This window comes from Anopheles moucheti, chromosome X (assembly GCF_943734755.1).
Source record: "Anopheles moucheti chromosome X, idAnoMoucSN_F20_07, whole genome shotgun sequence".
Lineage (NCBI taxonomy): Eukaryota > Metazoa > Arthropoda > Insecta > Diptera > Culicidae > Anopheles > Anopheles moucheti.
In genome coordinates, this window is record NC_069142.1 from 13,289,914 (window position 1) to 13,311,258 (window position 21,345).

At 46.1% G+C, this 21,345-nt stretch overlaps 2 protein-coding genes across 2 annotated transcripts; one reads left to right on the forward strand and one right to left on the reverse strand.

Annotated features, from left to right (window-relative positions):
- The first annotated feature begins 1,222 nt into the window (after positions 1–1,222).
- LOC128306775 ((Lyso)-N-acylphosphatidylethanolamine lipase-like) lies at positions 1,223–3,371 on the forward strand. The gene is made up of 4 exons (XM_053044387.1): positions 1,223–1,532; positions 1,658–1,725; positions 1,795–2,446; positions 2,524–3,371. The coding sequence occupies exons 1-4, from the start codon at positions 1,444–1,446 to the stop codon at positions 2,822–2,824; spliced, it is 1,110 nt and encodes a 369-aa protein (XP_052900347.1). The 5' UTR covers positions 1,223–1,443; the 3' UTR covers positions 2,825–3,371.
- Positions 3,372–4,428: 1,057 nt separating this feature from the next.
- LOC128306643 (synaptic vesicle glycoprotein 2C) lies at positions 4,429–12,892 on the reverse strand. Its single transcript, XM_053044212.1, has 7 exons — positions 12,796–12,892; positions 10,699–11,146; positions 10,267–10,624; positions 9,383–9,824; positions 7,467–7,623; positions 5,801–5,928; positions 4,429–5,142 (listed from the first exon to the last, which is right to left on the reverse strand). The coding sequence occupies exons 1-7, from the start codon at positions 12,890–12,892 to the stop codon at positions 5,105–5,107; spliced, it is 1,668 nt and encodes a 555-aa protein (XP_052900172.1). The 3' UTR covers positions 4,429–5,104.
- Positions 12,893–21,345: the final 8,453 nt, after the last annotated feature.

Sequence of the window (21,345 nt, forward strand, 5' to 3'; positions counted from 1 at the left end):
TTATAGGTTTTAACATAAAGTAGGTATTTCATTTGTTGAAACAGTGTGGTCAAAAAGATCTATTTTATTTAGATGATTTTACTCATGCCCAGTTTCAGGCGATTTCTTTTTCATGCACCCTGTGACTATCCCCAACATAATAAACGTCCTCAGTGATGTCAAACATACGACCCACCAAGGAATTTTGAGAACTTTGATTATTTCCGATTCCCGATATAATCCGATTTGGACGAACCGGAATTGAGATCATAATATCATGGGACGAGAGATATACTTTCTCATGAAGCTCGCCTGCTCTTTACTATCAAAAAACGTTTGATCAAAAAACTTTCAAAATTAGTTAACCTATGGTAGTAAGTGCAATGTTCTACTGTAGTTTTTCAGAGGCAAATGTAGCTGCTCAGTTCAAAGTCTCTATATAAACAACTTTAGGATATCTCGAACCGATAGTTCGATCCTAATTTTATTTATCCTTCCTGGTTGTAGCGTTGAGTGCCACACGTTTTCCACGACTTGGAATCTCCCCGTCGGAGTGTAAAACGTTTACTGCTCGTCGGAGTGCAGAGCGATAACTAACTTTGTTCGGACATGCCACCGCTTTTATATTGTGCTGGCCATGTCTCGAACTTTTCTATCACCGCATAATTCGTGCTCGATCCTGTCTGTGTTTTCGTTGTTCGCCTATTCCACGAAATGTATTTCGCTATCCCTTTGTTTTGGTGATTCTCCTACAAACAAGGATCTTATTGTTCTCCCGTTGACCTAACAACTTCCCAACTATCATTTTAACAGTTCATCCAAATTCTCCCTAGGTGTCGCGTTTTCGTGTCCTAGCTAACAAGTCTTGTCGCTACACAACAAACAACATCTACTGTAGTTCGACTCGACCCAGCCAAATAAGCATGTGAATCATCACTGGAAGGAACCTACCCCGAAGCTCAAAAAAGGGTTTGACATCTCTGTTTTCTATGCTGGAAAACAATTTGTTTGTAGCTCACTAGAAATGCTAGAAATAGAACTTAAAATGAATGTTTTTACTAGTAAATTATTACAAAAATTTTCATAACGATTCATTTTAAATTTTACAACTTCTCTAAAATGTTAGAGAAATGAAAATTCAGAACAGACACATGCGCGTTTGCTTACTAGTGTACGTTTATGCTATTGTTTTGGATAGATTACAATGCACGGTCAATTTTAGGCGGAACTTACATTGCGCGGGTGTTGTGTTGCGTACACAATGAAGCGGAAACAAACCACGACGTATAGACGGAGCGTATTAGGAAGCTGTAATGTAAATATCATAATACTGCGTCGCACGTAATTCGTTTGGACAAGAAACGTTCACCGCACAGCACGATGAGACTTCGAATTTCATAATATTCGCAAGCACCGTAGAGGGCGGTTGTGATTCAGCAAGGGAACAAGCGAAAGCAACCGGCAATGGCAGCTGAAGCAACAACGACGACGACAACAGCATTCGACAAGGCAGCCGGTAGTAGTGATTCGTCCCTGTCTACAAAGGATAAAAGGTAAACCATGCGGCCGGAAATTGAGCGCTTGCACTTGCCAGATGTCGATGATAGGAAAAATATCATTCGAAGTCATTACTTGCGTATGCTAATTTGCAGTGTTTTTTGTTTGTTTATCGTTAAAGTTGGTGCAACTGGTGGACTGGTACATCCTTCGACATGTTACGCGCGTTGGAAAAGCGGATCCTTTCCTGTAAGCATGACGAATTGCTTGTAAATTGTAGGTGATGCAACTAACTTCGAACTCTTCCGAACGTTCCAGATCTCAAGACACCGTACCGTGGGAGCTTCGTTGACGTGGGGCATTGTGTTGGTGAAGCGGATAAAGTATGGACGCTCTCGCTTAACACAGAATCCCCGAATGTGCCGCTCGTGCTGGTGCATGGACTCGGTGCTGGCGTTGCACTTTGGGTGCTGAATTTAGATGCACTTGCTAAAGATCGGCCAGTGTATGCGATCGATGTGCTAGGGTTCGGTCGCAGCTCCCGGCCACGCTTTTCGTCCGATCCGATGGTGGTGGAGAAGCAGTTGGTTAAATCTATAGAGGAATGGAGACGTGAGATGAACTTGAAGGAGATTATACTGCTCGGCCACTCGATGGGTGGCTTTATCGCAGCCAGCTACGCGCTCTCCTATCCGGACCGGTTGCGCCAACTCATACTGGCCGATCCGTGGGGTATGCCGGAGAAGCCGAAAGATTTCGAAAACAACGTACGCATCCGGTTCTGGTTGAAACCAATCTTTGCCGTCTCGAAGATGCTGAATCCACTCTGGCCGATACGTTTCGCTGGACCGTACGGACCGTCGCTGGTGAACCGCTTCCGGCAGGATATTGTGATGAAGTTCTCGCCCATCATTACGGATGGAATGGATATATCAAACTATATCCATCAATGCAACTCTCAGAACCCAACGTGAGTAATTGAAACTACCTGCTAGTATTAAGCAATTGGCAAATGCGTCCACAACTAATGTGTCTCGAACTCCACAGTGGTGAAGGTGCTTTCCATACGATGATGCAAGATTTTGCATGGGCAAAAAATCCGATGCTTAATCGTATCGGCGAGATAAAAAGTACCGTGCCGATCACCGTACTGTACGGCTCCAAGTCCTGGCTGCTGAACACCAGCCCACCCGACATCGTAAATCAGCTAGAGGTGAACAGTTCTGTAAATGTCAAAATTATCGAAGGATCCGGCCATCACATATACGCCGACGATGCGGACGCCTTCAATCAAATGGTCAATGAAGCCTGCCGCGCAGCGGACAATGTGCAGAAGGTAGAGGAATAACAGAAGCCCAGCGCTGAATTGCAGCTGCTGTCCCCTGGTAGAAAGGGCAATTTTCTTCCGCCTACATCCTGACATTCTAGAGCTTCATAACAGGTTGCTTATCCATTGATCCATTACTCCAAATAACAGGCAGGTTTTTTGGTTGAACGTGCATTGTTTCGTCGCGTGCAGATGACGGTGCGCATAATGTGAGTGTACGATATGAAAAGTGATTGGTCATTCGCTGATGACATCATACGTAGCAATTGCTTAGCCGTGTTCCGTATCAGCCTCTCCGGACACGTGTCGGGGGAGGTAGAAAATCGCCTTGTCATGATGCTCGACGCTGTTGGGAAAGAAGTTTCGACAGCAGGTGCGGTAAGATGTTCTAGTGTGGTTGTTGTGCTATTTCGCGGATTAAATCCGCTACTGTAGTTGTAGTTGCGTGTAAGTATTGAAAGCCGAGCCGAGACGCCTTGCTGAGTGATCAAACGTCAGGAATGCTAGAGTTATGTAAAGTTGTAACAAGTAATAGAAACGTAAGGCATTACATATCGTTAAACATGTGTGTACATAGTACTGTTAAATGCTAATGTTCTGCGTTTCATCGTTCTGTGATGACAACCGTCTGTTGCAGTAATACGGTGTTGGAGTGTAAGTTAACGCACACACGAGATATGCCTTATCGAATGCTTTCGGTATCGGTATCTCAAGGTTATGTTAGTAGGGAATATTTAACACCAGGACCAGAAAATGAGATTATGAGTTTCGTTCGGAGTCGCTCTTTCAGAACGGTAAGTAAAATTAATTTAGTCATAGGAAGCATATTAATAGCTGACGCAAAAACATTTATAGAACTTCAACGCAGTCCTTCTAAACGAGTATCGCTTTCAGCGAGTTTTCGCATCTAAATGCATCTAAAATAACCCTTTCAATGAGCAAAATCTCGCTTAACGGATGTTTAACGCATAACGGAGTAAATCGAAATGTTTGTTTGATACGCTCTGGATGTGTATAAAAACTCCCAAATACAAATCTGACCACAATCCTTAAGTTGACAAGCAATAGCAACAATATAACAACTGCCTAACACGGCTGTAATTATTAAAGTTTATCGACAACGCACGTACTTGTGGACTAAATCAATTAAATCAACTTTCTCACTGCAGATGACTGGGTTTCTCCAACATGAATCTTACCGATTTCCCGGCAATCTTTCCAACTCTACCTCCCAAAAACACGCCAGGATGCACACAGACAGATCACAGATGAACTGGAATAATTAAATCTGCATGGCATGGCGTATCGATCATAATTAAAATTATTGCTTGCCAATGCGCCGACCGGACGGGTTAACTATTCGTGCGTGCTGAGGTACGGTTTGGCTTTGTACAGCGGAGAAATCGATGTTGTCTAGCATTGAATGGATGTCATCATTAGTGCCTGATGCAGGTTTGGTAAACATTACTACCAGTACCTATACGCACCGGGTGTATGGTTAACCCATGATCTTGGGATTGGATATTCCGACTGGTATGACCGTGAGACGCAAACGACATGGTAGCACATGGATGATACATTGGCACGTTGATTTATTCCCTGATTCGCAGACACTTCGGGCCACTTGCTAGAAATAGCGGCGGAGATTTGAGTGCTACTTGTAAATGTCTTAACGCTACGGTATTGATGTTTGAAGTGAATCCCTGCTATAATTACTACTTTGTTGCCTCCGGTGCTACACCTCCATTGTGTACGTTGGATAGTTTCAATTGGCACACTCTAATATTGCCGATAAACACATATTAGGTGCAGTCGCAACAAACCACCTCAACCGGTTAGTTTGACGATAGCACTGTACCTTATGAATGCTTTCGTCTCTTATTATTTTCCTGTTTTGTTTGTTTGTTTGTTTTGTTCTGTTTCGCACCATATTCGGTGTGTACATTCCTGGTTGTTTACAACGACAGCACGACGATCCCGACTTTGGTTTGGGTTTCCATTGGATGCGGTGGCTTATTGGGACACGGCTGTCCCCGGCTAGCTAATACAGTGTGACAAGAATGTCCTTACCCGACTATTTCTCTTTTCGTTTTTGGTTTTGGTTCGTAGGTTTTGATAGACCACTCATTAAAGCGCACGGACAATTCTTCCAGCAGCGAACGCGTAGGATGTTGCTCTTGGCAGCGTTCAGCAGTGTTGGGGCCAGGTTGGATGATCAGCCCGCGACACACACACACACGAGTGGCCGGACACTGCCGGAACCGGGTGGCAGCAATTCAACATTTTTGGAATAGTTTTCTGTCACGTTTCCGTTAAGGTTGCTCCAATTAGAGCACAAACTGTGCGGTTCCCGCGTACGAATTGCCGCGCAGTAGAGAAATCCGTGGTTGGCGTTGATAAGGTTATGATCATCCAGTTTACAGCATACAGTACATACGGGAGTAGAAAGTGGGCAATATAATAGAGAAGATATGAAAAAAAAAACCGATCGCAGACACACGCACATACACACACAGAAATGAAATTAAATATATATATATCCACACAGATATATACATAAAGCCCTGGTACGGCAAGTTGTTAGGGTTGTTGATACACGCGGTCCGTTGGTCCGGGGTTCGGCTTCGAACGCTATGGCAAAAGGCACTCCGGGATGCGGACGGACGGGGCAAGCGAGCAAGGGTGAGAGTTGATTTGAAATTGTAACGGCACTGGCTATACCGATGGCTATCAGCTTCACTGACCACCATCAGCTTACGCTGGCCGTTATGCCGTTGGCTTTGACGGTGCGTGACGCATACAGTGACATGTTGCGTTCGCCTTGTTCCGACCTTCTTCTTCGGCCGCGTTACGTTTGCGTTCTTGCAGCGTGTTTAATATTTGCAGAATTAAAGACCCCCGAATATCCGCCTGCTTTGGTTCGCCAAATCAAGCCTTACGGAATGCCTCTAGCATTTCCCATCAACCAAAGTATAAGAAGGCTGCACGATTACCTACCTAGCAGTGAGCCGCCGAACAGTATGAAGATCAGATTGCAGTTATACGTGAGCAGATAGGCGATAATGTTGCTGCCGGCCATTGCCCCAAACCGGCCGGTCATCAGAATCAGGCACATCGCCATTGCCCTATTTGTTTTTGCGATTTGCGCCATGAAACCCGGAAGGGCGGTGATGTAAACACGCGCGCGGTGTACGTTGATAGGTTAACCGACAGGTCCGGGGCGGTTGTTGTGAATGATGAATTAAAGATTTACCGGTCGTGTTTCGATTCGGGCGGGGGAAAGTAATCAAGAAAAAGATGAAAAAGAAGAAGAAAAACGGGGTAAAGATAGAAAGTATTCGTGGTGGTACATTGTGTAAATGAGATCAAATGATGGTAATTATTTCCAGTAGGTTTATGAAGGGGCACTTTTCGGCTGGGACTTGCTGGGGGGAGATTTTGAAGGGAATTTTCTTTCGATTTTGAACCTCCGCCCTTCCCTAACCTCCCCTATCAACTCTTTCTTTCCTCTGCCTAACTAAATCAACATTGTGGCAGTAGGAAGACATACACATGGGTTTTGAGTAGTGTTACGCTTCATGAATCTTTTGCGAAGAGTCATGAATCCTCACAGCAGTGGCCGGATCATGCCGCTTGGAGGTTAAAAGCGGAATGGTAGCAGTAGGTGGGGGTCACAAACGTAGATGATACAGGAATCTTAAAGGATTCATGAATCCTGATTCATTCAACTCACTGCAAGGATTCATTCAGATTCATGAATCTGGATCAGCTTCACCCAATACCAGTTTTACGGTATTGAGATATTTTTGGAATTTGTACAAGCTATAGTAAAATGTGTTGAAGAACCTCTGGAATACTTCCCATTTTCAACAACTCAGGAAGATTTTTCGATTGCAACTCGCTAGAAATAGCACAGCATCGACGCCAACTTTCAAAAGATCCAGAACATTGAGGAAGATAGCGGGTTTAAGGGTCTTACCAGGAACAATCCCAGGATTGGCTACGACTTTGTCGAACTCAAAAACCCCGGGAAGTGAATAATCACTAGGGCAGTGAGAGATACAGCCGAAATATCAATATACATTGGGTCTCTAGCGCAGGCTGCCCATTTCCCGTGATAGGTGAGGAAACCAATTATCTACCAACCGTTTTTACACGCTTCGATCAACTGGTACGTTGATTTAAAATCAGCTGTACACATACAAACACACGCGCGCGGTTAGACATGCGTGCTGGAAGTGTCGGGAGCGGGGAATTAGCAGGGAAATCTTGCTGGTGGAAAAACGCATTACGAATTCGTTGGCAGAGGAAACTTCACACTGCCAAACCGATGATTGCTGCTATTGCAATTTTGACTTCCCAGTGCTCCACCGATGCTAATGCTCGTCGCAAAATCTGCTGCCCCGCTTTCAGCTGAGGCCACACAAACTCACACGCCCGAGCAGAGGGCTGTGCCAGGTGCATGATGAGTCGCGGCTAATCGGAAGCAGCAGGCAATAGACGTAAAGGCTAAAAGCGTACCTAAACCTAATCGACACCTCGTTCATCTTCGCTTGGTGCGTTGGATGTACCATGGAAAATAATAAAGGAAGTAGAAGGTGTAGAAATAGGGAAAACGGAAAGAGAAAGAGAGAAAGAAGGACAGAAATGAAAAAATGCTTACCGGTAATTAGTCGGAAATAGGTCGACCGATATTGCACTTAGGACGCCACCGAGGCAGCCAGACGAGACGAAGGCAGCGATCAGTATCAGCGTCAGATAGAAATCGGAAGTCCACAGTACGGCAAGCCCGCAGATACCGCACACCACAAACCAACCGTCTGTGCGCAACAGTGGGGAAGAAAAAAGAAAAGCGTAGCAACTTTAGCAAACCGCCTGATGAAGGTATCGTGCAATGGGGGGGGGGGGGGGGGGGGGGGGGGAAAGAAAAACAACACAGGTGTAACAACAACAAGCATCAACAACAAGCGATCGACACACCGCGGAATGGAAAACTGAAACGTGGTTGCGTGGAGCGGGAAGTGCAACGAAAGCCACGGGGTGGTTTGAGAAAAAAGGGAGCACGTATGTGCCGGATTCGATCACTATAATTAAGGCGTTGCCGGGCCTGGTGCAAAGCGGAAAATAGCAGAAAGGAAGTGTGCGTGTTTGTATGTGTGTGGGGATATTTCAATGCATCTATGTCAGTGGTCGGCAATGTGTGGTGCTGAGGCACTTTCCTTACTTAAAGCCTCTTCATATTAGCTATTGGCTAAAAAAATATTCATCCGGAGACAAAAGAATTCCTCGGGAATCCTTTGATCCATCCAACAAAATAATTCATCCTAAATTGTAGTTGACATTCGTCGTAAATTGTAGTTGACATTCAAACTATATTATGGTTGTTGTATAAAAATATATTGATCTGATTCTGCTTGTGTAGATAGTGAGTTCTTTTGGTTCTTCTAAATTCTTTAAGGTCGACAGTCTTGGTTATCTAAGGCCTGTAAAATTCAGAGACATGGTCTTGATCCCAAAGCCGTTAGAATGACGATCTCACTGTTGTACAGCAAATTAGTCTCACCAGGTGGACTGATCTTGCCATGAGAATGACTCCAGTCGACCCAGACCGTAAAGTTATCCAGACCGTTTTTAGGTCTGTCCACATGGATAGAGGAGGCGTGGTAGGTCTAAACTGAGATAGGGTGATGGCGTTGATGCCAGTCCACCAGGAAGCCAGGGATTATGGAATACTTGACGCTCGACCGTGACCGGTTGGCTACAGCAGGCCAAGAGCACCTGATAAGTAAGTAAGTTGAAGGTGGAATATCTGATGAGATCCAATATCAAAAAATGCTTCTACGTTCATCTAAACTTCATCAATTTGTTTCAATGTTTATAAGATGTCTATCTATGTTCTCCATGATCCTCCACTCTCCTGAAAGTTGAGCGACATGACCTGATCTCAAATTTTGGAACTGAGGTAGAGAAACTCCTCCATATATTGAGGCCTTCTTCACAAACTTCACAAGGGCACAAAGTCTCAAGAGGTCTAAGCCTGCCATTTATGGCTTTCATTGACTTTATTTACCAGTAGCTGGATAGATTTTTTACCAATAGTTGGATAGACAGTCTTGCGTACGAAGGACAGGTCCGGATGGGATTATGGACCGGTCCTGTCGTGTAAAGATTGGCCCCGCTACCAATATAGCACTGGTCAATGAAGTTTGATGCCACTACCATTATTGGGTAAGATTCTGATACTGATATCTGGCTGTGTGCTCTTACAACTTTGAAGACCACTGATCTATGCGTTTGCTGGCACATGGCCATCAGTATCGCAAAACGAGCATCGTGTGTGTGTTTTTTTATATGTTATTTCTGCTTCCTTTACTATATGCTGTCTAGAAATGGTTCGATTTTATGGCCGTTCGCACGACGCCCTACGCGGCCGGTCGCAAAAAAAGGTGTTCGAGAAAGGCAATTTCTATTGTTTTGCGGTGCGCTTTACGCAGGATAATGAAATGAAGGTGTTGAGTCGGTCGAAAGATGTGGCACACAGGTGCCCGGGCGGGAGATGAGAGCTGGCTAGCAACTTACTGAGCAGTGTCGTCTTGCCGACTCGGTTGATGATGAAACCGTTCAGGATGTAGCACGCCAGAAAGATGACACCCATCGCGGAGGTGATCAGAAAGATGTTCGCGTTGATCGCTATTGGGCAGGTACTGCCAGCGGTTGGTTCGTTCGCACGGGCAGCCGTTTTGTTCGCGTGCATCAGCGCAATCACGTCGCACAGCTGCATGTCCTCGTGCTGGACGTACGTGTTAAGGATGTCCGGTATCCAGAGAAACAGGCCGGATGAGGTGGCAAACAGACCGAACATCAGCACGGATGCTTTTAGCGTGTGCCACAGCAATGGTGCCCGGAACAGTGGTACGGTTTGTTGCCACAGGTAGCGCAGCCCAAGGTTGGACCGGCGCTGCATTTCATCGGCATACGCCGCATCTATCGCGTCCAGGGTGATCGACTTGACGGGGAATGTCTGGGCGGTTGGAGATCGTGTTGGAGTTGATGGGAACGCCAGAAAACAAAAGGGAAAAGACGAGTAAGAGCAAAAAAAATAGGAAAAGAAAAGAAACAGAGATGAATAATACGAAACGTCAGCGAATTAGCGGGGATTGCGGGATGCGTCTGAACATGGGAAGTTTGCGCCGGGTTACAATGGGCCCACTCATTAGCGTTAGAAGTGCGGCTGTAGCCGTTTGCGTTGGGCGCGAGTTATTTGGCAAAGCGTTACACGCTTTCCCATATTTTTCCCAGGTCCAATTACCGACGGTTCATCATCACTTTCGGTACGGTACAGTTCAGTTCCCGTAGATCTCCGTAGTTACCCACCGCTCCCGGAATAGGTAGTCGGTATTCCCATCGGAAGCCAACACAACCAAACGAGGGCCGTAGACAAGATGCCGCCGTCTCTAACTTACGTGCTCCGGTTTGCCCTGATTGAGGTGATAGATTTTGGCCAAAATTTGCACCACTTTCTCCCGGTTGCCGTTAGTGAGCAGAAACTTTCCACTCTCGGGCAGATACAGCAGACCGGCGATGATGAGTATCAGATCGAGCGAGCAGAGTAGCAGATAGATGCGCCACATGGCGTAGCGCATGCCGAACAGGTACAGCTCGAACCGGTCATCCAGCGGTATGATCAGCCAGGCGAGCGATGGTAGAAAAATCAATCCGATCGCCATGAACATGGCGGCCCAGGAGATCACCTTCGCGCGGGAGGATTCACCGTGGAACTCTGCGAGGTACGCGTACGACGTCGCCGCATTGCCCGATACGCTATTACGCGAGAAAAGGATAGAAGAGTTTAGTTGTGGGGGACACCAAACCGCGGACAGATGATAAAAACGTACAAGATGCCAACGAGATACCGTGCTCCGATAAGTACCCAGACGTGTGGTGCGAAGGTGGAGAGGATCGATGTGATGAGGGCACCGGTCGTCGCTAGTAGTAGCACTCGTCGGCGACCCCAGGTGTCCGACAGGAAGCCCCAAACGTAGGAACTAGACACCACGCCCAAGAACCCGGCCCCGTTCAGTATACCCTTGTCGCTGAAGGTGAGGTTCAGGTCACATTCGGCTGCGGAAATTATGAAGCCCACGTTGACAGTTTCGTTGACCACACTCATCAGGCAGAGGCCGGTAACGACCAGCAGTATGGTGTGGAACCAGCCCTGACCCACCACAGCGAGTGCCTCACTGTACGTGTGCGTCGTGTTGCTTGGTGGGCTACTCGCCCCATTCGTGACAATTTGTGTCGGATCTATGACGATTTCTGAATGTTTACGTTTCTCCCCAGTACCTGCAACGGAAGGATGTGGAGAAATAGAAAGAAGGAAGTGGTCAGTCAACTAGGGTAAATTGTAGAATGGATAACTTGGCTCTTGGCTCTGGATACATCTGGTTACGTTCAAGCTCGAGTCTTTTCGGTTCTATCCGAAGGGCCTCTACGTCACGGCCATACATCTGATCCAGGAAGCTCCGCACTTTGTCTTGAACATTTCTAGGGACTTTGGGTTTCTGAACTCCAACTCACTACCGTTGTTGATTGATGTCGCTTGTGGCATTGTGTATTGTTGATTGAGAGCGTAATGGGTAATTCGTTGAAATCATTTCCAAGAATAAGCTGTGATGACATAGAGCAGCGTGTACACAATCGGATCCTTTTGATAACGATCTGTCTAATAGAACTTGCCCATGGTCTAACCCAAACCATTTTGTTCTTAGCAAGATTGTAGGGCTTTCAGGCTTTCAGATGCTACTGTAGACTCTCCTTGAGGTAGATCTCCAGGTTTACTGTCGCATCAGTAATGAACCTAACGAAAACGCACTACATTGTTTGAGCTCATGGGCAGATCGCTTGTCACCTGAACATCAAATTTGTCCTTGGTGGTGAAGAACAGTAGCCCCGGATGTATTATGACAAACTCTGAGGCTTTTGATGTGAGACACCCTTTATAACAGAGGGTATTGTATGTACTCTTCCCAGATGTTCTTACTTTGCCAACCGGATTCCAAGCGCCCAAACAATTCCTAACCAGCTGAGTTAGTTAAAATTACAATAATCTGTACAACCTGGTCAACTGTGTAAGTGGCTGACGCGTAAGATAAGACGCTCAAACAACCTTAAACTTATCACCAGGCCACTTTGGTCACTGCATTTTTGCTTAAAAACGGTAAACAATTGTAAACCAATCCACTTTCGCCTGCTGGGCTACGGTTTGATGACAGTGCACGTGCTTGTGATTCCTCACTAATCCACCAAAGCCGAGATCCTCGAGCTAAAAGAATTCACTGTTGGGTTGCTGGGGGAATATCGGGAGAGTTTTCGGAGAGAGGGTGGAAGGTGCAAAGATGCTATCTCGATTCGCCTACCATTTTCTGTCTTCTGTTGATCCTCTTCTGATTGACGCATCGTTCGGCTTCGAGTTTGTGCGATTGTTATAGCTCCGATAGTCACCTTTTTTCACAAATATTACAATAACACTGCACAAAGCCAGTGCACGGATCAATTGCAAGCGATCGCGGACGGTCCTAGTCGTGTCAGCGTCCCGTACTGTACTGGCGCGCGGCCGACACGGATAGCCGCAGTATAAAGGATGACTTACGCGTTCTAGCTAAGCCCCACGGGTAACTTCCTTACCTTGCGGCTCCCACAACCCGATAACCTCTTGTAAACAGTGTGCCATTCACTGAGGACCGTCGACAAGTGGGGTCGCCTGCGTCTTCACTAAACAACGGCGGGAGGTACAGTGCGTGCATTGTAACTAGAGTAGCGAACACGAATAAATCGAAACATGTTGATAATAAAATGGAACACTAATGTATAAATTTCAAATATACATTAGTAATATTTGCATTCTGTTCAGGCGAGCTAAATTCATTGCGAGATGAATTGTTTATTTTTATGCTAGCGCTCACATATAACGCGCTTTTATTTACGGTACCTACTGTGCGCTGGTTCTAGTGACCGTTCTAAGCGTATCTGTGCATTGTGCGTATTGCGTAGGAAAGTGTAGGCGTTAGACAGTGGCACTGTGGCAGACATGTTGCGCATGCTGACGTTATCAAGCGATCGTTCGATTAATGGGGCAACGATCGGAGCGTACCGGAAGAGCGTCGTGCCCCCCTTAATTCCGAATCCGATCAACGGTTCGATAAGTCAACAATTATCGTTTCCACCGAAGGAAACTAGTGCAATGCGTGTAAACTCGGTTAGTTTGCCCCAATTGGTTATCAAGAAGCTGAAGTTGAGAGGAGAAATTAAATGACTAGCATACCAGTAGATGCATGTAATCAAAGTTACAGTTTTCTTATAGCATTGCCATAAAACAGCAACAATCAGCCAAGAATGTGACGTCGCATAACCTCGACAAAGAGTTACCGACGCTTGCACATGGTTGGGGGTCGATTACGAGAAACCGTGCCCACGGGTTGTGCGAGTCCCGGCGCAAACATCGCTCTATTTCTATTTGCTGAAGCTGGCAAACTCATTCTATTTTAACACGTTGACTGCCTTTTTGAGCGAAATTCTTCGTCAGTCCACGGTAATCGCTATAGAGCTAGTGCCGCTTACTCATATGTGTTTCTAAGAAACGCTTCGCCTTATTCTTAAAACAAGTACGAGCTTTATTCACAAAAACAAACAATTCAAACAGACACAAATATTCGTATTATTGAACCGTTCTGATTATGCTTAATTATTTTTTTATTGTCAGGTTTTGTGCATGTCACCGAAAGCATTCTTTACGAAGGAGTAAAAAGGTTCGGTCAAAGGATCGTTACAGCATTACACCATTAATTATACTCCTAAGTAACCAAGTATTTACGTAATGAATCTCATTTATTTATGTAAAACATACAATTTTATAAAGGTGATTTGTTTTAGAGCGCAGTCCGTATTTGTATTTTTATATTATTAGTGTGTTTTGTACACGGTACGTTGAGCGCTTTTGTCATCACCCAAAAATTGAATGGTGTGCCCCCTAGGAAATGTTACTATCACCCACGAATGATGTGGCAGTCAACGTGTTTTAAAGCAACTGCCTAACCGGTGCCCTTTTGCAGTCTGTTTTTTTTTATAAATGTTGTTGTTTGTATTTATTTTTCTCTACCCAACACACGATTCATCTTGCCAAGGGCAACCCAAGAAAGGGGGTGATGGGGGCAACGTGTGGTCACAACGTTGGCAGATGTAACGAACAGACGGGATGGCAAATGTCGCTGGAGTGGCAACAGCGTACCACACAGTACCCGGGAAACAGCAGCATCATTAAATATGGCAAGATGTGCTGTTATCTATAAATGGGCAATAAATCAAAAAAGTGTGCATCCGATCCGGCACACATATCCAAACATAACGGGCTCGCACCATCTTAACGACGAAGACGGGTACGGCGGGAGTGTGTCCAGCCACTGTTCTCTGCTGTGATTTTCACCGCAGCTCTTTGCGACATGTTTGCGCTAGCGCTAGTTCAAACGGTGTCGATTAAACAGTAGCCGATGCCGACGGTGTCCAGGGAAATAGGATGACTGAAACACTTCTGGAGGGATTGCAATAGGGCTAGCGTTTACCAACGAGAATAACTAATAAATGCTCGACTATTCTCAGCGGCTCTTTCATCGTTCTTCCGCACATACGGGGCCAGAAATTCTTCAGAGTTCGCGCTTCCTTCCTCTGGAGGGTTTTGTCAGTTTTGGTCAAAGTCCATATCTCAGAGGCGTGTGTGAATATTGGAAGTCTATTGATTTTGGTTTGCAGTAGAAATGTTTCTGGAACTGCTGCTTCGCCATCTTCTCCACGATTTACCGCATGGTGAAGATTTGATCTGATCGGAACTCGCTCTGGTAGTCCAACTATTTTCGCTACGAATGGGTCAAGACGATCTTTTAGTATTAGGGAGAATATCTTGTAGGCGTTATTCAACACAACCGTAATAACCCTGTAGTTGCTGCACTTTAGCTTATCTCCCTTCTTGTATATGGAGTAGTCAGTTTGGCTACTATTCCGTCGGTCCCAGCGAGTACATTAAGTAAATTCTAATCGTAGGTCTGCTCCCAAGTAGCCAGATTTGCTTAAGCAGCCAATTTGGCAACGCTAAAGATCGATCTTTAAGTAGGTCGTTTGCAGTAGATAACCAGCCTTGAAGTTCCGCGAACTTTTAAGCAACCTTTAAGCAGCCCTCGGCCAAAACGTCAAAAAATGTGAATGCCTGACTACACGGTGGAAGCTGTTCATATTTATGGCTTTATGTTTCTTTTTTCTTATTTATTAATTATCATTTTATGAGAATCGAACCTAGGGGTTTTCAGAGACAACAGGACAACTACTTTACTAATTCGGCCATTTAGTTTTATTACGTCACACCCTACAAAATACATATATAAATGATACCAATCTAAATGGAAAAAGTTAACATTTTCGTGTACATTCTTTTTCATGTTTTGTCTATTTAGGTATCAATTGTTATTTCGGATTTTTATTAAATTATTGCAAACTAATGGTATATATGTTTTTATGTATCGTTGACTTTTTATTACACAATAAAACAAAACAAACGAATGCCAATTATTACCACTTTTAATCAGCGGGTGCTACGAACTTTGCCGTAGTGCGTGAGCCTTAATTACAGAAGAGTATGCGCTACGAACTATGTTGCAGGAGCAGATAACCTCGCGATCGCAAGGATATGATGACTGGAGTACATAAGGAGGACCCTCATCCTTAATCGTACTCATGAATCAGATGCGAATTGGAATCCAGCACGTTGACTTAATACACCTTTACGCGGATTAAAACCATTTTATTCTCACTTACAACTTCCCGAAACGGATGGCGTCGTTTGCGGAGCCGTCATTTGACAGTAGAGCTATCATATTGTAAACAAAGTTCCATCGAGTACCGTGTGCTTCCAAAAAAAACCACATAGTTCCATCGGGAACCATTAACCGACTACTTTGGAACTCAATAGTTCCATCGTGCGCTGCGTGCGGTTTAAGCAGCCCCTAGGTTCACACACGGTTCGCTTTTTCACTAAGCAACCCTCTAGCAGCGTTATGGTTCGATTTCAAACGTTTCAGGCTATTTGGGCTACCTGTAACATATTCTCATTGAAATTGGTTCGCCATATTGGGATACGGTTCCGTACCGTTCTCCATCACAGCCTGCCTATTGCGGGGTAGTTAATAGTGGTAGCCAATCGCAAGAAACGTTCACCGTTATCTACGAGTCCTCTCGTGCGTAACTTAACGATCGAACGAATCGCCACGGCATCTTCCTTTGAGGTTGGCAGTTCCGGAAGGCTGGATTGGTTTGGGTCTGGCTGCTCCCTGAGCTAGTTAAGGCTTTACCTTGGCTACGGCTTACAGAAACATTGTGGCTAGATCTGGAATGCTGAAACGCACACGAGGTTGAAAAATTCATTCGGATGCGCACGGTGCCGGATGAACCGAGCCGACAGAAGTGACGTGTGAGCGACACAGTTATGGAGCACATCTGCGCACCGGACGACGAGCGCACATTGCGTCGTGGCAGTCCGAAAGACTCCGTCAACGGGAAGTGCTTCACATGGTCCGGTAGGCTGGACGTGCGTTCACTGGTCAGCCGTAACAGGTGTAACGGGGTGTGCCTCGTCCCGCTTCATCCGAATGCAGCTGAATGTTGGATGATGGATAGAATGTTGATGAACCAGTCGCCACCATTCCGGTTATCTATAGCAGCGAAGGCGCGCACTCCAGTCCAAGAAACGGAGCAGCATGTGAAGTGGACAAAAGATTGGTCGAAGTTGCACCGGGATAGTGCGCTGTAATGTAGACAAATGAAGAAATCCTTAATGAGACACTTAGGTACAGCAGGCGAAAAGCCTGGGCAGCGGTACACGATAGACTGACCCATATTTAGACTAGTGACAACTGTCAGCGTAAGCATCTAAGCCATAAGAATTGTTTGTTAGTTGGCATGCGTTGCGATACAGCGTGGCAGGGCGAACCTTCACCAGTGCGTTTGTCAAGATTACGCACATTTCCAATTTCCACCGTCTTTCAGCAGGCGAAAACGCGTGAATTGTGTGCATCAATTACGGTAAACGAGATTGGTGGCGCGGTTCCCACGTAAAAGCAGCACACATCTCGCGAAATCTGCACATCATTTTGCATAGTTTACGGGTGGTCAAGAACTGCTTTTGCAGTGAGATTGCATATAGGCCAGCAAATTGTTCCCCTAACGTCAGACACCTTTTCCAAGCTTAAAGTAGAGCAAACGTCTGAGAGAAAATGGTTTTATCGCCTGTTTTTGTAAAGAACTCTTCCTCCCCTTCTCAATAACTGGTCGGAAGATGCAGAGCTGAAGACCTTGGGAACGGTAAATAGCTGGTTGTCCGTACAGTGCGGAGTGCACTCCATTCTTAGCAATGCGCCCCAAAGGGCTGCGTCCCTTTTTTTGTTGGTGTATCAGGTGCGCGCAATGGCTCGCGCGACAATTTTTCCTTCGGGAAAGATGAGGGGATGAAGATGAAGGAAAAGGGGATACCACGCACACAGATAAGAACACGGAGTTTACAAATAAGTTTGTAACTATGAGGACAACCATTGAAACCTGTAGCTTTCTTCCTAAACTTACCGTTTTATTCCCGCACGAGAATAAACGGCGGAGAGAGAGAGAGAGAGAGCGGCGTATCTACCCGTTTCATACCAGCGTAGCGCGAAACCGGGCGGGAAAGCTCTACGGAGAAAGCGTACATCGGCTCTGCTGCTCAGTTGTTGCGATCTCTTTCTCTCGTGCCCGTGTGCATCTGTGTTGGTGTTTACGTGTGTGTTTTGGGGGGCGCTCTCCCGTTGCTATGCGTGTGGCGTTCTGCTGCCTCAGTGTTCATCCCTCTCGCGCGCCCCTCGTGCAGATCATTCCATCCCAATGGACCAGTGATACCAAACGGTGCGGATACACAGCAACATAGCATAGAAAGAAGAAAAGATATAATATTAAAAAAAAAACACACCACCATTCACAGCAACATCACGTTCGTCATAAGACCGGTGTACCGGTGCGATCCGGCGTCCCACTTGCTCAGCTGCGTGTGCTACCTTCGTCGCTCCTTTATATTATCGCCCGGTCGATCTCTTTCCCCGCGGTGCGCCCGGTTGGTTTTTACTTGCGTTCGCGCGCACCGGAGATAGTTTCCAACATAGCCAGATAGCGAATATGAGCCAGAACAGAGCGCGGGAGCGCAAGCGAGATCGAGGATGCCGAGAGCAGCGATGCGCGTTGCCCGTTGAGCGGGCAACCCCTTTGGGTCTCCGATGCTGGGAGTTTGCCATCGAGCCTTTTCGGTTTGCGTTTCGACCCAGGCTGGCAACTACGTTGGGCTCCCTAGGCTGCACGGTTGGACATTCCCCAATCGGCTCTGCTCGCGACAGCACGTGCGCTCACTCTGCAGCGCCTTGTTCGCATCCTTACGTACCAAAAAAAACCACCCAGCGGTCGGTGACGGACAGTAGCACCGGGACCTGTCTTGTGCCTTGGTGCCTTGGTGCTTGCCAGAGAGATACGGTCGAAAGGTGACGTGTTGGAGCCGTGGCTGCATCACAGAACGTGGAATAGGACGCGAACAGTCCAGTGATTCTTCGGTGTTTGGTTTGGGTTTAATATCGTGAATAGTGGTGTGGACGACACCGTCACCGTTTTGGTGGCGAGAAACGCCGGGTCTCGGGCGGTGTTGTAAGTGAGTTTTTGCAAACCCCAAAAGTTGGTCTTAAAGTGTAACGTAACGCGTAACGTAACGCTAAAGTCCCGTCAGTCCCGTTTTAGAGTTGCTGAAATTGCAGGTGGACTGGTGGCAGTTCCGCGCTGATACCTTTGATAAGATATTGATATTGAGTCCGTGCCCAAGGGGGAACCAGAAGTGTAGTGTGTGTTGATCGAGTCTTACGCCCCTCACGTATATAGTGCAGATAGGGAAATCAACCCAGAGAAAAAAAGAAGGAAAACCCCATCGCGTGCATATTTGAATGATCTAAGCCACCAACGCAGTAAGACCCTCAAATTGTATCGAACGTACAATCAATTCTTCATTCAACCGATCATCAAATATCACAAGTTGCTTGAGAGTGAACTCCATACTGGACGACATTAAACCGCTCGGGCGTATTTGAAGTCTTCCATTCGCAGGTATGTGCACTACTGTTAGCTCCGTTAGGTGTGTCGTTAGTGCTTCACTTTCCTGGAAGCAATGATTCACTGGGCAAAGCCCAAACCAGACATGTCTTAAAGCACCCGAACAGAACGTCCGAATGATCAAATGCTCCACTGTTTGCTGCGCTCTACCAGCTGCTTCAATCTTGCTCAACGTTCTACCTGTAGCGATTTTATTGCATGCTTCCATTCTTCCGCATCATCGCTCGTTCCGGCCTGTCAACTTGCAAAAAAAAAAAAAATCGAAAATCTCCCGCCAACATCTCCAGCTTAACGCAAACCCTTCCAGAGGCAACGTTGTACGAAATTCGATATCACTCCGCTCACTTTCACGGTGACTTTCCCGTTTTTTGTTTCGCTGGGCGGCTGCTGGAGTTTGTGGTGAAACGTACGGCGTGGTGGGATACATTCCTTGCGCCGAAGAATGCGGTCTGCATCCCGCGTCCAGCTCGTATAACGCCGCGTTGCGGTCAGGGAATGGCCCAAGATGCATTAAGGTGCGCGCGTGCTCGATCGACTCGATTGCCAACGATATGTACCCCATATTTGCACCGTTTCCAACCGCTTGGTTGTTTGCCACAACCACAACCTCGGTAGCGAGTGCATCCGCACCGACAAGGTACGCGAATGAGGGAATAGCGGCACGAAACAACGGAACATGTCGAATGCGTTTTGCTGCAAGTGCATCCGAAGATGTGCTCCCATTTACAGTGCCGTCCATCAGAAGTCGGACATTGGTACTGACTGTTTCTTTAGGTTGTGCTTATTCCTTCTAAACGCGATATCTATATTTTGAATCTTTCGATTTAGAAGACGCACCAAGAATCAGTATCAGTCCACATCAATAACTTTTAATTAGCTATAGCGATTTAACCAGAGATAAAAGACACTCAAAGTATCTACAATTCCTCAGCACCAACATCATATAGCTATTTGGCAGATAAACAAGATAAAAGGTGTATAAGATGTGAGGTTTAGACTTCTAATCGTGCAGAGTTGGTTTCAATACACCTATTGACACCTTTAGACCAGACAGAAGATATGCTAGAAGAATATCCTAAGAAATGCTACATAATACTCCACTATGGCTTAAAAGCAGATACACTTATTATGATAAAAATAGTATTATGACAATCATATACAGAAGGATCTCTTAGGTTATAACACGCTATAATGGCATTAGCATAGTTTGACAAAGTTTGTAAAAGAGTCAGTTTTTCTATCGAAAGATCTTGGATATCGGAAGTTATGATTCAGTCGAGATTTAAAGCACCTTACAATTTCGGGGCGGGTCGTTGTTGGTTTTTAGTAGAGGCATCTTCTCAGGGCAGGACTGGTCCAGAATCCCATCCGGACTAATCTCTCGTACGCAGAACTGGCTATTCAGCTACGGGTATATAGAGTCAAAAGCAGTCAGAAATGGCAGGCTTAGACTTCTAGAGGTTGATAGATCTGGCGGTCAAGAAGAATGCAAAGTGAAGCGGAAGTTAACTCTTATAGGGTCCATGTTTAGGTTCTCAATACTGTAATTGTTCGCTTCATTTCTTTCGTGAGAAAGAACTGACGTTCTTGGGCCTGTGTAGGTCAAAAGAACTGTACACTGTAGAAGTGTTGCGAAAGGGATGCAACGATAACTAACGACTCTGTTCGTTATGGAAGATGTGTGTGGGCAAACCGGAAGGTAATGTGAGCTCTGACCTGTGTAGCGTTGGACTCTGGTAGCTTCTATGTAGATGGGTGAATCATTCCCAGTTCCACCAAATGGAAGATCTCCCTTCCAACAGATTTGTGTCAGTAAGCAAATGATACATACCACAGTACTCCAGTTACTGCCAATTGACTGCGGGATCTCTCCCGATCGGAGATCGGTTTGTCGGGGTCGAACTAACAACCTGTGATGTAGAGGGTAGCAAGCATGTCAATGGCAACTACTATTATCCGGTGTAACTGTGATCGAATGGCCTTGGCCATCGAACCGGGAAATGCACCAGGATCTCGTTTGGGACGACGCTGAGAGAGCTTCCACCACCTACTACAACAACGGGGTCATGCGCGCCATTGAGCACGTGGCTCGTTAACATGTGTTGCATGCGGTAAAACCATTTTAGCTAGCGTTTTGCAGAAGATTGAGCCTTCTTTTCTTTTGCTACGTGAAAGAATTGGAAAGCCACGATTGGAGCACCGTAAGTTCGTCCACCCTCCACTTCCTATTGAGGCTGTCGGTGAGATAGCCGGTCAGCTCACCAGAAAGTGGTGAAAATGTGTGTGGATGCGCGACCGCGGGAATGCGCGCGCGCGCGCGCGACTTCGTCTTT